The sequence below is a fragment of the Bactrocera neohumeralis genome, chromosome 4 (assembly GCF_024586455.1).
Source record: "Bactrocera neohumeralis isolate Rockhampton chromosome 4, APGP_CSIRO_Bneo_wtdbg2-racon-allhic-juicebox.fasta_v2, whole genome shotgun sequence".
In the NCBI taxonomy this organism is placed as follows: domain Eukaryota; kingdom Metazoa; phylum Arthropoda; class Insecta; order Diptera; family Tephritidae; genus Bactrocera; species Bactrocera neohumeralis.
This window is the reverse complement of record NC_065921.1, coordinates 76,442,918-76,457,220: the sequence shown is the minus strand read 5'-3', so window position 1 is coordinate 76,457,220 and position 14,303 is coordinate 76,442,918. Positions and strand designations below refer to the sequence as shown.

The following is a 14,303-nucleotide window of genomic DNA, read 5'->3' as shown; positions in this document are numbered from 1 at the left end:
CAATGGCAAAGTATGCTTTGTGGGTTAAGAAACATATATGTATGTATGAGCGCCTAGCATTTGGCCGCTTTATACGGAATATGTTTTTAGCAGAAATTTTGTCCAGATTAGTTGCTAAATATTTAGATGTTACCAGGAAAGTTTTTGGCATCTCTCGCAACGAGTCACCCAACTTCTAAATAATTTTGTTCTCATATAATTTGATACTTTTAATAAATCAAACGTTTGGATGTATGTGCGTGGCTTTCTCAAAATCTTTTCGCATATTTCTTTGACGTAATCTTCGCAGTTGTGTTTATCATCTAATGCATATATTTGTTTTTGTACTCATTACGGAATGTGTGTGGTTTTTGGGTAGCTTTTCTTGCTATTACAGTTCTTTTTCGTTATCGGCTAACTCTTCTGACTAATTTAAAAATAATTTATGTTTTTTTCTTTAATATTATTATTTTTTATTTTATGCCATAATACCGCAGATCTTGGCGTCACATTACCATTTGACAGCTAATCAGCGGCACTCAATTTTCGACACTTAATAAATACAATAAAAACAATTAAAGTAAATATATACATATAAATGTATGTATGTTTATGTCTCTATAAAAAATAATATTTTTATGGTGATATATTTGTATATATGACATATAGCACTGTTATTATTTGACGCTGGCCTTATCTGCGAATTTCAATTGTTCGAGGTTAGATAATATTTATTTTTTACCCATACAAACATACATACATATATACACATACTAAAATTTATAACTTCCACTCTGCTTAAAAAAACAAACTACATCTATATTTATCATACCGTTAGATATTGTTGATTTACTTTATTTTCTTTGCACACATACATATTTACTGCATTATTGCCATTTCTGCGTTGATACTTTTCGCTATTGAAGTCTTCGTTTACTTTTTGATTGATCATCGTCTATTTTGAACGTTTTGAAAACTGCTGTTATTTTTTTGTATTTTTTTCTTTATTGAAGGTGATTTTTTTTTGCCTTTTGTATACACAAGTCACGCTAGTTTGATGAGCCGCCAATTAAGATAACAGTATCTTACTAATGGCACTTAACAATTTTTAATCCAAACTATCGGAAATGTTTTGCGCCTGAGGCACAATCACTGCATATGACTAATTTGCCGAAAGATAACTTATAACTGCTAATATGAAGCCTCTGTTAATGTATGAATTAATACTAGGTAGCTGTCATATACGTTAAAAATATGATTGTTAGCCTTGGACAGCCCCTTTTGGGCGTCTAAAAATATACATAAAATTAGTTCGGACAATTAAGTTAAGTCGAATCAAAAATTTATGAAAAGAAATTGGAGTTTGAGTAGTTTCCATATACACCTTATTATCTTAAACCGTGATTCCGGATTGAACAAAACAAAATAAAAAACAAAAATTGCAAAATTGGAAATTCGCTTCGTGTATAGCTTTTGAAAGTCTATCGCTGGGTGAATTGAAAGATTTGAAAATGGTACTTTCAGCGGTTTCGAAAACCTTCTGGCTCAGAGTGAAACGCAAATGGTTCATGCAACTCTTAGCAAGGTTCACATGGTCGAAATGGGGCTAAATGCTTTGGAGGATGAGGTAGAAACATTTAGACACTTTCTCTTTCTGTCCAGCTTTTGCCAGACTAAAGTTAAAGCATCTTGGTTGCCATACCTTCTTCGAGTCTGACGAATTGGCTGGTGAAGATATTACTCTTCTTCTTTACTGGCGTAGACACCGTTACGAGGTTATAGTCGAGTTAACAACAGCCCGCCAGTCGTTTCTTCCCTCGCAATGTGGAGCTAATTGAAGATTCCAAGCGAAGCCAGGCCCTTCTCCACCTGTTCTTTCCAACCAAGTGGAGGTCTTCTTCTTCCTCTGCTTCACGCGGCGGGTACTGCGTCGAATACTTTCAGAGCTGGAGTGTTTTCGTTCATTCGGACGACATGACACGAGCGTAGCTGGTTTCTTTTAATTCGTTGAACTACTTATGTTAATGTCGTCGTATATCTCGTACAGCTCATTTTTCCATCGAATGCGGTATTCGCCGCGACAACGCGCAAAGGACCATAAATCTTCCTCAGATCTTTCTCTCGAAAACTCGTAACGTCGACTCATCAGTTGTCATCGTCCATGCCTCTGTGCCATACAGCAGGATATGAATAATGAGTGACTTACAGGGTTTGTTTTTGTTCGTCGAGAGAAGACTTTACTTCTCAATTACACACTCAGTCCAAAGTAGCACCTGCTGTCAAGAGTTTTTCTCTAGTTAGTTCTGAGCTCGAATTATTTTCTCCAAGACTAGATTGAAGACGTCGCACGAAAGGGAGTCGCCTTGTCTGAAACCTCGTTTGGTATCGAACGGCTCGGAGAGGTCCTCCCTGATCCTGCCACAGCTTTTGGTTTTGTTTAACGTCAGCTTATAAAGCCGTATTAGTTTTGAGAGGATACCAAATTTAGACATAGCGGCCTGAACTCCTTTTCGTGCTGTCAAAAACAACTTTGAAATTGACGAAGATATGGTGTGTGTCCATCCTCTTTTCACGGATATTTTCTAAGAATTGGCGCATAGTGAATATCTGGTCTGTAGTTGATTTTTCAGGCCTTTCATCTTTCATGCACGGTGGAACCTTATGTGCGATGTTGAGGAGGCTTATCCCACGGTAGTTGGGTCTCCTTTTTTGTGTATTGGGCAGAACAGACGATTAGAATGTCGGTAGTTGAATAGCCAGGCTGGCAACTCATCGACCCCTGTCACTTTGTTGTTTTTCAGAGAGGTAATTGCTATTCGAACTTCTTAAATAACTTTCCAATAGATATCTTTTGTAATCTGACATTGCAAAAGTGCGATAGCGTGTCGGCGTTAGCATGATTTTGTACCAAAAATATCTCTGACGGATTTGGGATTAATTAACTAAGAGAAAATACACTATATTTCATCAAAGATCACCACGAAAAGCCAATTATCGATGAAATAATGGAAGTCGTCGAGTACGATAGTTATGTAAGCACTGTTTTGAACGCACTGCTAGCGAGCTCAGCGCAAGTATTGCCGCTATGCTGTCGGAGTGAATGCTCGCCTCCTTGAAAGAGGCTGAAGTGATCCGGTAGCCTAAAGCTAAGATTGGCTGAGAGCTTCCTATAGAAAACTTCCCCTCCGATCTTCCCTCCTAGCTTCAACACATCCGTGAATAATACGTTAGTAGAGAAAAAGACACCCCGATCGGCCTTTGTGACCCTGTGATCCAAGTTTTCAGGAATGCAATTGAAAGAGTAGAGAATCTCGTTGCATCCTTGTTCGGACCCCTTCATATATCCAGCCTCTCTGAGTCTTAGAGCCCACTTCGCAGTAATAATTATTATAATCGAACATATTTTGAAGCGGATTCATGGATTATATGGTTGTTGGTGTTGAAAAGAGAATCAAATACGACAAAGCCAGATGAAAAGGGTCATAACTGAACGTGGTGATTCGGCGCAAATGACAGCCAAGCCGGAATTAATGAATATGAAGGTTTTCCTTTGCGTTCAGTAGGATTGGCAGGGGATCATTTACTATGAGCTGCTCCTTTATGGCTAAACTCTTATTTCTGAACTGTACTATCAGAAATTGGATCGCCAGAAGAAAGTAATCGCACATAAACGGCCAGCTTTGGTTAATTTGAGAGACCTTGTGTTTCATCAGGACAAGTCCAGACCACACATATTAATAGAGACTCAATAGAAGCTTCAGAAGCTTAGGGTACACGCAGAGTGGACACTCAAAGCCAAGTCGGTCATAAATTTCCGTGCTGCGTAAATGAGAAAATGCGCTCGACTCGGCTTTAAGCGTCTGCTCTGCGGCCGCACTTAGTTCGATAGTGCTTATGCATCCATTTTATAGCTCGGATTTGGCGTCAACTCATTACCAACCGTTCCTGTTAATGGCGCAGGCTTCGCTGGTAAAAATTTCGGTTCAAAAGATGCTTGTGAATATCGACTGCTCAAGTTTTTGTGAATACAAGTATATTTGTCCAAGTTTTTGGTTGAGGTTTGGACGGAGGTTTTTTTGAGAGAGGCATTATGAAAATATTTTAATAGACCAACAAGTTGTCGGATAAAATTGACCACATTGGGCCTAAATCGAATCTTTCTAACTGTACTTAATGAAAACTTCCATTTTTTGAAAAAACGTATTTATTTTTACTGGATGGAATATTTTAATCACAATTTTAATAACATATATGTACTATACGTAAATCGGTGCAAATTTTGTCGAACAGATATAGAGCAAGTGTAGAATATACTTATCATAACGGTACTAAAGACAAAAGTTACAAGTAGAACATCAACACAACACACACAACTATTTAAAGGAACAACTGCACTACCAATGGTACTGGGGTAGGTTTGCCTGATACTTGGACGTATGCGTGACCCGTCACACAGGGTTGCTATGAACAAAAAAAAAACATGCTAAACATACTTACGCTGACCAGCTGAGGCCGACCAACACGTGCGAAGCGTTTAATCAATATTGCTAAACAATAACAAAGCATTGAACTGCCAGCGGTGGTAGGACTCGCGGCTACGCTGTTCGGGGGTTGACAAGGCGAGTCACCAAAACAAACTCAAGCGAGTAACTAGCCAACTCAAAGTTTGGCCAAAACAAAGCGCAGGACACCTGCCATAGCCGCAAACAGATATGTTTTAGTAGTCAAACGTGAACGATGTGTGTCCGCGTCAAAGGATGACACTTAAAAAATAAAAAAAATTCTAAATTTCAGTTATCAGATTTTTCTGTTAAAAAAAAAAAAAAACAATTTTTTTCTTTAAATCGGACGCGCTAAAATAATTAATAATTGAAAAATAAAAACGTTTAATTTCTGCATGTGCTTGGACTGTGTAGTATGGATTTATGCCTGCGAGGGTCGCAGGTGAGTGTGAAGACGTCTAAAATTTGTAACTGAAATTGAACACTTTCTCCTTCTACGCGCAGATTAATCTAGTTGAACGTCAGAAACCGCGTCCCAAATATAGCTCCCAAACGAATTTGTATCAACCGCCAAGCGGCAACCATCCTAACAACTACAACACACGCGCCCGTCCGCGTTCGGCACAGTTCTTTACGAAACGCAGCCGCTCCTCGCCATTTCTCAATCGTCCACAATCGGCGGAGCTCAGTCAGTTCGGTGCTGGTGCCGGTGTTGGTGCTGTTGGTACTACTAGTTTTGGTGTTGGACGCAGTTCGGGTGGCAATTGTGGTCAGTATCAAGGACGTGGTGGCGAGTACGTGCCCGACAAATTGAGCAAAACCGTAAGTTATCTGCCAGGTTGCGTAATCTCTAGTACAAAAGATATAAATGTGTAATGGTTGTACATTTCAGAAGCGCTATCAATCTATTTCTTCTTCGAGTTTGTTGAGACTGTTGCTCGACGAGCCCATAAAGCGCTCCTGGCTGTGCCGCGGCAGTGTCTCCTCACCAGAGACCCAATCTGAACAGAGTAGTGCCAGGAAGCAGACACCGTCATATACCGATTACAATAAGAGAACGCGCACAGACACTAGTAGTGCTGAGAGTGAGAAGTACCGTAAAGCGCAAACGAGCGGTGTAGAGAATCACAGATTTACAATGAGGTAGGATTTGTAGAACTCGGTTCATGAGATTTTTGAAGATTTCTTTATAACTTCATACTTTTGCAGCGCCTCAACCTCGCGCCTGTCGAGCGGCAATTCGGTTTCGAGTTATACGCGTGAAAAGTCTGCCGGCTCCACAGCTTCTACCACTTCACTACGCGCCACTGACTATTGGCATACAAATAATTCACATCAATGCTACAGAAGCAAGCCAAACCCGATCTTCCGGGACGTGTGTCCTTCTCTAAGCCCAATGCGGGCTTGCAATACGAAGCAGACTTGAGCCTTAGCGACTGCGAAAATGAAAAGCAAAAACCACATGAATTTACAGCAAAGAATTCTCCAAACAATGCTTCCATTTCGGAACCAGGACCTGTCACACTGCCTGCTACAGTCAGCTTCAACAGTAAACGTGAATTCGCTGCACCAACCTCATCGTGTGGCGAGCTCTCCACCTCGGCCGGTGCTAAGAAATCCGTACATTTCGGCGCAACTGCTGGTGGCGGTGGTATACTCGCCGAAACCTATGAATATCCAAAGTGTCCATCGGAGAATTGTTCGTGTAGCACGCGCAGTTCGTCGACGGCAAGCAGCACCCAAGACGTTGGTGCGGAGGGCAAGTGTACTTGTGACTCGCCGACTTGTAAATTGAGCGCTGAGCGTCTGCTGCGACGTTCCAGTCTAACAGATTTGGACGATAAAATGGATTTTACTGTGAAGGGTGATGGTCTGAAGAAAAACGCTGCCACAGAAGAACTGCAGGTAATACGTGATTACAAAAGTGTCGTTGGCGATCAGCTGGAGAACTCGGTGGTTAAGCAGATACTCGAGGAGGATAATACTAAGTTTGGTGCCTATGACAACTTGCATAATACGCTCGAAATGCCCACATACTTGGATAAGTATGCATCACCAACCAAATCGAATGTTTACTCAGACAAACCGAATAACTTGTCTGAAACGAAACCATCAACAAATTTAAAAAATGGCGCTAAAAAGCATCTAGTTGGCAGCACCGCCAATGAGCTCAACAAAATGGATAATAATTTGGAAAATAATTTCAAGTCGCAGGCAGCATATGCTCCGACTAGCGATACAGTCATCAATAATTACTTGAAAGTTGCGGCTACCACACCACTGATGATCAAGAAGAAGGAAAATAATCGGCCGAACTCCGGTGAAAAGCTAGGTCAAAACAAGGAAAACAAATCGGTAACCGCAGCGCCGAAGAGTCAACCAACGTATAGCAAATGCAATGGCAACACTAAACTGAAGAAAGCGACGAGTTTTGGCAGCCTACGTGAAGACTCCAATTTGACTGAGTTTAATATAGACAAAGTCGACAGCTGGATGTCTATGCATGGTGAGAGCATGAATCAGCAGAAAACGCTTTCGAAACATAAGTCTTTAGACGCCGACTTCGAGAAGCTTACAGGTGGTGAATTGGGCGAAGACGGACATGGGGAAGATATTTTAAATGAACGTGATGGCGACAGCGCATCGCAAGTGTCTACCAAGTCGGATGGTGAGTCCACGTATGATGAGATCGTCTCGGTGATTAAAGAAATTGATGAAGACAAAAAGAAAGGTTAACATTTTGGTAAACTATTTAAAGAGCAGTACTGTAACTTAGCACTTTCTTCTAGATAACTATGCGGAGCGGGCAGCTAATGAGTTGGAGCTCAAGCTCAATACAACACCAGACACGGTGACCTTGCCTGCATCAGGTGAGCAGAAGACAGCTGAGACGAGCAAGTCACCGGACAAATACAAGTGAGTTCGTTGAATATTCTTTTGGCTAAGCCGCTTTGTAGCAAAAGTAACGCGGACTAACAATATGCATTGATGAGAGATTTTGTGAGAGAGACTTAAACAAGTTTTCATGTTTTTAGAGACATTCTCAGCTACTTAGATACTGTCGAAGATAGTTGTGATCGCACATTGCTTGAGACACGTCGTTCCATACCGGAATCTAATCGCTCCGAAATTGAATTTGTCGTTGAACCCGATATAGCCGAAGATGTGCCGAAGTAAGTATTGGGAATTAAATGTTTGACTTCATTTATTCTCAAACTCCCTATACCACACCAGACTAGCCGATCTACTCATGCTGCCCAATCATCAGCTCGCACGTCGCGTCATCGCTTTAAGTTTGCGTGCCAACGAACTCGCCAATGCCGTTTATCTCTCCAAAGAACATGTGATGAAAGTGCGTACGGAGAAGCAGAAGTCTATACGCACTGAGAAAGCGACTGCTGCGAATCGCTTGCGTGAGCAGAAGAAACATTACGAGACGATTGTAAAGCGACATCAGGGTTTTATAGAGCAGGTGTGTTGCGAGAGCGGAAAATAGGATTTGGAAAAGTTTTAAAAATATTTATTTACTTCATACTCAGTTACTCAAGGACAAGGGCTCACTTTGCGAGAAAGTCGCTGCGCTCACACGCCGCTTAGAGAGTCAAAATCAAGCTTGGGAACACAAATTAGAAACAGAGGTAGCGCGAGTCAAGGAAACAACTTTGGCTGGCGAGAAGATCAGACGTGAGCGTTGGGTGCGTGAGAACACGAAGAAGATCAAGGTATTGCGTATTAATGTGAGAAAATATTGGAGCTTTAGCTGATATACTTTCTTTACAGGAGCTCACTGTGAAGGGCTTAGAAGCGGAAATTAATAAGATGACTTGCAATCATCAACGTGAAGTAAACGAACTTAAGCAGGCACATCAGCAACAGCTATTGGACTCACTCGAAGAGGCACGTCTCAAACACGAACAGATTGAGAACTCTATACGTGAGTCCTGTGCACAAGATCGTGAGTCGATTATTGAGAAGGAACGCCTGGCAATACGCGAAAGGTGAACTACTTGAGGCTGCCTATATTTTACGCCTGCTAATTACTATTACTTGCTACAGATTCGAGCGTCAGTTAGAGGAGGAGCGCAAATGTTTCGACGAGCAGCGCCAAAAACTCGTTGAAGACTTCAACGCTGAGCGTACACGCCTACAGAATGAGCTGAAGATGAAAGACGCCGATTTCCAAGTGCGTAGACAGGAGCTACAACGTGAGAAAGAAATCGAGTTAGAACAAACGGTCGCCGAGTTGCAGGAGAAGATGTTCAAACAAGACGAGAAATATCAGGTTGGTTTGTGTGACATTTGAATGGTAAAGTAATAGAGTCTTATTAAGTTAATTTACATTTTGTTAGAATCGCATTAACACTATTGAGAAACAGTACGAAGCCGATTTTGAGCTTTGGAAGCGTGACTATGAGAACGAATGCAAGGTGTCACAAGTTGAGAAGGAGAATGCGATCCGCCAACACTATCGTGCCGAACGTGACCGGCAAATCGATGCTATTGTAAGTCGCATGGACACCGAGGCGTTGAAACATGCCGAAGAGCATGAGGCCAAATTAAAGTGAGTGTAAGAGTAAGCGCGTTGAAAAATATTTATACTGCTCCGTTTTCTTTTGTAGTCGTTTGAAGGAGAAGTATGAAAAGGACCTGCAGTTGGTTGAGAATGCAGAGCGTTCACTGCGTGAGAAATACACAGATACGCGTAGTTCCTTGGCGGAAGCTGACGCCAAAGTACGAAACTCCGAGGCGGAGATAAAGCAGTTGAAAATGGAGTTGGAACATAGCAAGAAGGTAAGTAAGAATTCGTAAAGTGGATGAGTAGCTTAGGCTCTGTATTGTATGTATTTTAGTTAGATTATTTGGTCTGCAACTGATTTCGATCGCTTTTGGGATGACAACTCGTCAGTATTTTTGATAATCAACTCACTCCCTATTCTCTATCGAAAATTGCAAGAGCATATTGTCTAGACTTAAGGCCTCAACTGATATCCATAAGATTTTTTCTAGTAATTTTTAAAAGATAACAGTTATATCTCTGAAGTAGGAGCTCTCAGAAGCTACCACTTTTCAGTTAGAAGAGCCAAAGACCATTAAACTGGTTTATTCTGGGTCTACATCTACGAAAGTAGTTATCTGAAATCCTCACAAGGTTAAAGATGTTTTGACTGCATAACTCATTGTCTGAATATTCCATATTGAGAGTTCATTCTTCATGAGCCAAAAGTAAGGAGTTACTAGAGGAAACTATTGAGAATTTGAGAAGAATAAAATACGGCTTCGAAGTCAGAATTTGGGATCTTTATGGAAAGTATTCGTCGCAAGTTTCAGGAAATGAGCTGTTTGAGCGAGATTGGGTTCTATATTTGAAAGTTAATTTAATGGAGTAGGCAAAAATTAGATTCGTATGACAGGGTTAAGTCTAAAGATATTGAAATTTAACAGGTTACAGTATTAAGCAACGGAATATTGCTAGGCTTATTCAATTATCTCGCAACAATTCAAGCTTTTCATCTGCCACCAAGATGCTATTTCTTGGGAAAAAGTGCATAAAAGTGATCTATATTATGAGAATGGTTTAAGATGTGAAAGGTCAGAGAAGGATGCACTTGTGTTGCGGTTCTATATAAAATGCGCCGGTCTTATACAACTTATTACTGGTTGATCGAACTAAATATTTGTCGACAGTAGCGGTTTAATAAACATAAGGATTTAATAAGAGAGTAATTTCATAGAGAGTAAGTAAGTACTATCTCTTACTCTGAAGAAGCGAGAAAAGGCGAAGGTATGAATCTTTGCCTTTGAAAAAGTAGCGGAAAAAAAGATTTTCCAAATACTGTGGACGAATACTGAGTTGTGAACCCTTGGCCGAATATAAACTGGAGTCCGTTCCAGTTAGAAATACGAGCTATTGTATCTGTTGAGGAATACTGAGTTGTGAGACCTTACCGGATACAATTTCGGGGCTGTTTCAGTTATGAATACTCTTAACTCTATTTGTTAGTTGAGTAAATTCGAGTTTGTTCCTTGCATGTATACCAGTTATTCTAGTTCCATTAGTTGAGGTATTCTGAGATCTTAACCGGATATAATTTCGGGTCTGTTTCAGTTATGAATACCCTCAACTCTATTTGTTAGTTGATTAAATTCGAGTGTGTTTCCTTTATGAATATCTGTTATTCTATCATACCAGTATAATTTCGGTTTCATACCAGTTATGACAACCCTAAACTCTATTTGTTGGTTTGAGAAAGCTTCCGGATAATTGGAAATAAGTATAAAGAGTAGACCCATTGTGCAATCTCTTGGTTGAGTTTCTTGACTTTATAAGACTGCTAATGACTGCTAATTGCTCAGATAAAACGTAGTCCACCTTTTGAGACGCGGGCTGGATTTACTTAATTTTCGTTAGAATTTTTTGTATTTCATTTCTATTCCTCTATATTTTAGTGATATATAAATGCGAATGCAACTAAGAACTATGTATGTTTCCTTTGTTTTCCAGATGTGCAATGACTTCTTGGCCGAACGCGATCAACTGCGTGATAATTTACGCAATGAAGTGCAAAGCGAGGTGGCGGTGATCAAATCGGAGCGCGATACCGAAATACAAAAGATACACAAGAGGTTTGTGTTGAACTATATCCTTTTTGAATATAAAAATATTTTTATTTTTTTCGAAAATAAAAATTAAATACCTTATCTACTATTTTGTAGGGTACAACAAGCGATAGAGAAGAAGGATGCCACCATTGACTTGCTGCAGAAAGAAAATGGCAGTCTGCGTGAACGCTGTCTCAAGCTGGAGGCGGTCATCAGACAACAGCGCAAGGATTATTGTGTGAAGTGATGCCACACTTTTAAAAATGGAGCTGATTTTTGTATAGATTTTTCCTATAACGGACTAACGGCACTTTTCTAAAGCAATTGAGCGTGACGAAGTGTGTGAAAGAGAAACGAACAGTTGCTTAGATATGCCGCCAGTTGAAAAATTATTAATGAGAGGCGTCAGTTTCTTAATTAATTATTATCATCACTTTATACAATTTTTTTTTTATTATTGGGTTTGTAATAATTTTTAAAAGAAGATTTGTAACAAAAATATAATTTATTAAGATTTTATAAAATCGAATCGAAAGTTAAAAAATCGAATTAAAATAAAAACTGTAATTTTTTATTCAAAAATACTTACATTTATATTTATATTAAAGTTAAGTATGATATAATGTTAGTATTTGAAAAAAAAAAAATAAATTTAATGAGAACACGAGTAAATTGTTTCTGCACGCCCTTACAAGCGTCTGTCATATTAGTTGCGCCTAAATGTAGGCTAAGGCCACAATTTACTTTATAGTTATGGCTGACACCATTAAGCGACGTTTATAATTTTTAGTTGATGAAAGCTAAGGGAATGGATACATAGTTTATTTACAGTGTTGTGCAAAACATATGCATAAGCTGAAAGTTCAGTTATTTCCTTTTTCTCTCAACATAACAAATTTGATAATACTGATAATATTGAAAGGAAAGACTCCATCCTTAAGGAGTACCTGCGTATGAGCTCAATGTAATGGTATACAGATGGCTCGGAAGCGGCAGTTGAAATTGAGGCTGGTCTAGTGGGACCACGTATCAAACCCTCAGTGGTCATGAGCAGGTTTCCAAGCATTTTTCAAGCTGAGGTTTATGTTAATAGGAGATGAGCAGATATTACTCTAGAGAATAACTGCAGCGGGGAACGAATTGTCATACTCAATGATAGTCAAGCGGCACTTCAGGCAACTTCGTCCGTTGAAATCAAGCCAAAAAGGGTACTGAAGTGCAAAAGAGGGCTTGACAGAGTTGAAGCTGAAAACAATATCCCATAAGCATGGAGCCCTGGGCATACAGGCATCAAAAGAATTGAGCTAACCGCTCACCAGGCAAAAGCAGCTGCGCCAAACAGTCCAGAATCAGGACCGAAACCATGGGCTCCCATACTGAAAACAATATCCTACTAACATGCATGGATCGCTGGATATAGAGTCATCAATGGAAGTGAATTAACCGATCTCCTGGCGAAAGAAACAAACAATCCAGGATCAGGACCGCAACCGTTTTTCACTATGGGTTCCCACACTTTAAGAGAGGAGCAACGGAAAGAGGAAAGGTCTAGTAAAAACCGCCAGTGGTTACAAGTGACTGGTATTCGTCAGGCGAGTCAATACAAAACGGTTCAAGAAACTATTCGGTCTTCCCAAGAATAAGCTAAGGCAGCTTGTGGGATTTTATATAGATCACTGCAGTCTGAGGTGTGGTCTGCACTGATTAAGCTACTGCTTGTTGCACGTTGTTTGATATAAACAATCTTCAAGTTGATCTAAGTTATATGCTATAGTTATTCGGAGATGGCAATCTTGTCTTGAGGAAACATTTTCTACTTTAGAGAACTAATTCGAAATAAAGGTAAGAACATCCACATGAGTAGTAAAGTAATGATAAAAAATCTGCTTTAAAATATTAAAATATAAACCAAAGCAACAAGGTGGACTGAATCGATCTCTTCCATCGCGAGTGGAGAATATTGGAATAAAGACTAAGCAGTTCTCGACACATTTGAAGAGTCTTTTCAACTTTTTATACTTCTACTTTTAAATTTGGTTACAGGAAACAAGCTTCAACCGATCAAGGAACCTCCAAATCTCCCAGATTCTTCGCGATTTCGATGGGAGAATCAGATCTAAAGAGGTTTTTCATCATTTTATACGTCCACTTTTAAATTTGGTCCCAGGTAACAAACTTCAACCGATCAAGGAACCTCCAAATCTCACAGAATCTTCGGATGGTTGCCATTTCGCGTTGGAGTTTTTCTGGGAGACACACAAACCTAATAATTTTAAGACATCCTAAGGGGTAACAAGGTTTTTATTTCTTTTTTTAGACTCTTAACTCTGTTTCTTGCTAAAATTCTACACCCAAAGTTTGCCAATCACAGTTAATTTGAGTTGAGCAATATTTTCTTTTGTTTTTCAACTTTAAGTGCGCAATAAAACTACTTGAATACTCAGGGAACTTCTGAAAAACAAAAAGAAGACACATAAACCACACATCCCTTGGGATAGGGGTGTGTAGTTGGCCTTTAAGTTTTTACACAGCACGTTACTAGGTTAAACTTTGTTGTTGGAAAACAGAGGGTTGAAAATTAAATTACGCGCCAATGACTTTCCCTTATGACTTTCCTTTATGTATTTAGTATTGCCATATTTAATGAAAGTGTTTACAAGAATGCTTTATTTTGCTCGCTTGCCTTGAACACTAATACATACATACATACAAATGTAACCATATGTACAAGTACAAGTAAGTAAGGGTTATTATATCCGCTGCGAAACTATGAATTAACTATTGGCGCCGCACTTACTAGCACGATATTGAAATTGATGTAAATCTATTTCATTATTGTCCTGCAAACACACAAATCTACTATAGATCCACATACATACATAGCTCATAAAGTAAGTGTAAGATCCCTGTAGGAAATACATACATATGTATGTACATACATACATGTGTAAATTGATGGCAATACCGCACTGTTAGCAAAAGTAAAATTTTTAAAGATTATTAATTTCTCTAGCTAAAGGCTAGTATACATATGTATGTACATATGTATGTTAATACATTGACTGCAACGAAATTGTGTTACGCAACAAAATTTCGTCACATCCTCAATAGATGCTAATGGATTTGTATATAAATATGTACATTTTCGAGTTTCTGTTTGAAATCTGTTACTGGGGTGATAAAAAATTTTTTGTGTTGCCAGCTGTTTAAAATTTTAGAAAA

The 14,303-nt window shown here is 39.3% G+C and overlaps 1 protein-coding gene across 1 annotated transcript; it reads left to right on the top strand.

Annotated features, from left to right (window-relative positions):
* Positions 1-4,663: 4,663 nt before the first annotated feature.
* On the top strand, positions 4,664-11,714 carry LOC126755914 (centrosomal protein of 131 kDa). Its single transcript, XM_050468639.1, is given in 15 exon segments — positions 4,664-4,923; positions 4,986-5,303; positions 5,374-5,624; positions 5,691-5,809; positions 5,812-7,212; positions 7,271-7,397; positions 7,517-7,654; positions 7,716-7,953; positions 8,021-8,203; positions 8,262-8,479; positions 8,538-8,763; positions 8,831-9,042; positions 9,101-9,272; positions 10,984-11,105; positions 11,196-11,714. Coding segments are annotated over 15 exon segments (3,885 nt in total). The 5' UTR covers positions 4,664-4,896; the 3' UTR covers positions 11,329-11,714.
* The last annotated feature ends 2,589 nt before the right edge of the window (positions 11,715-14,303 follow it).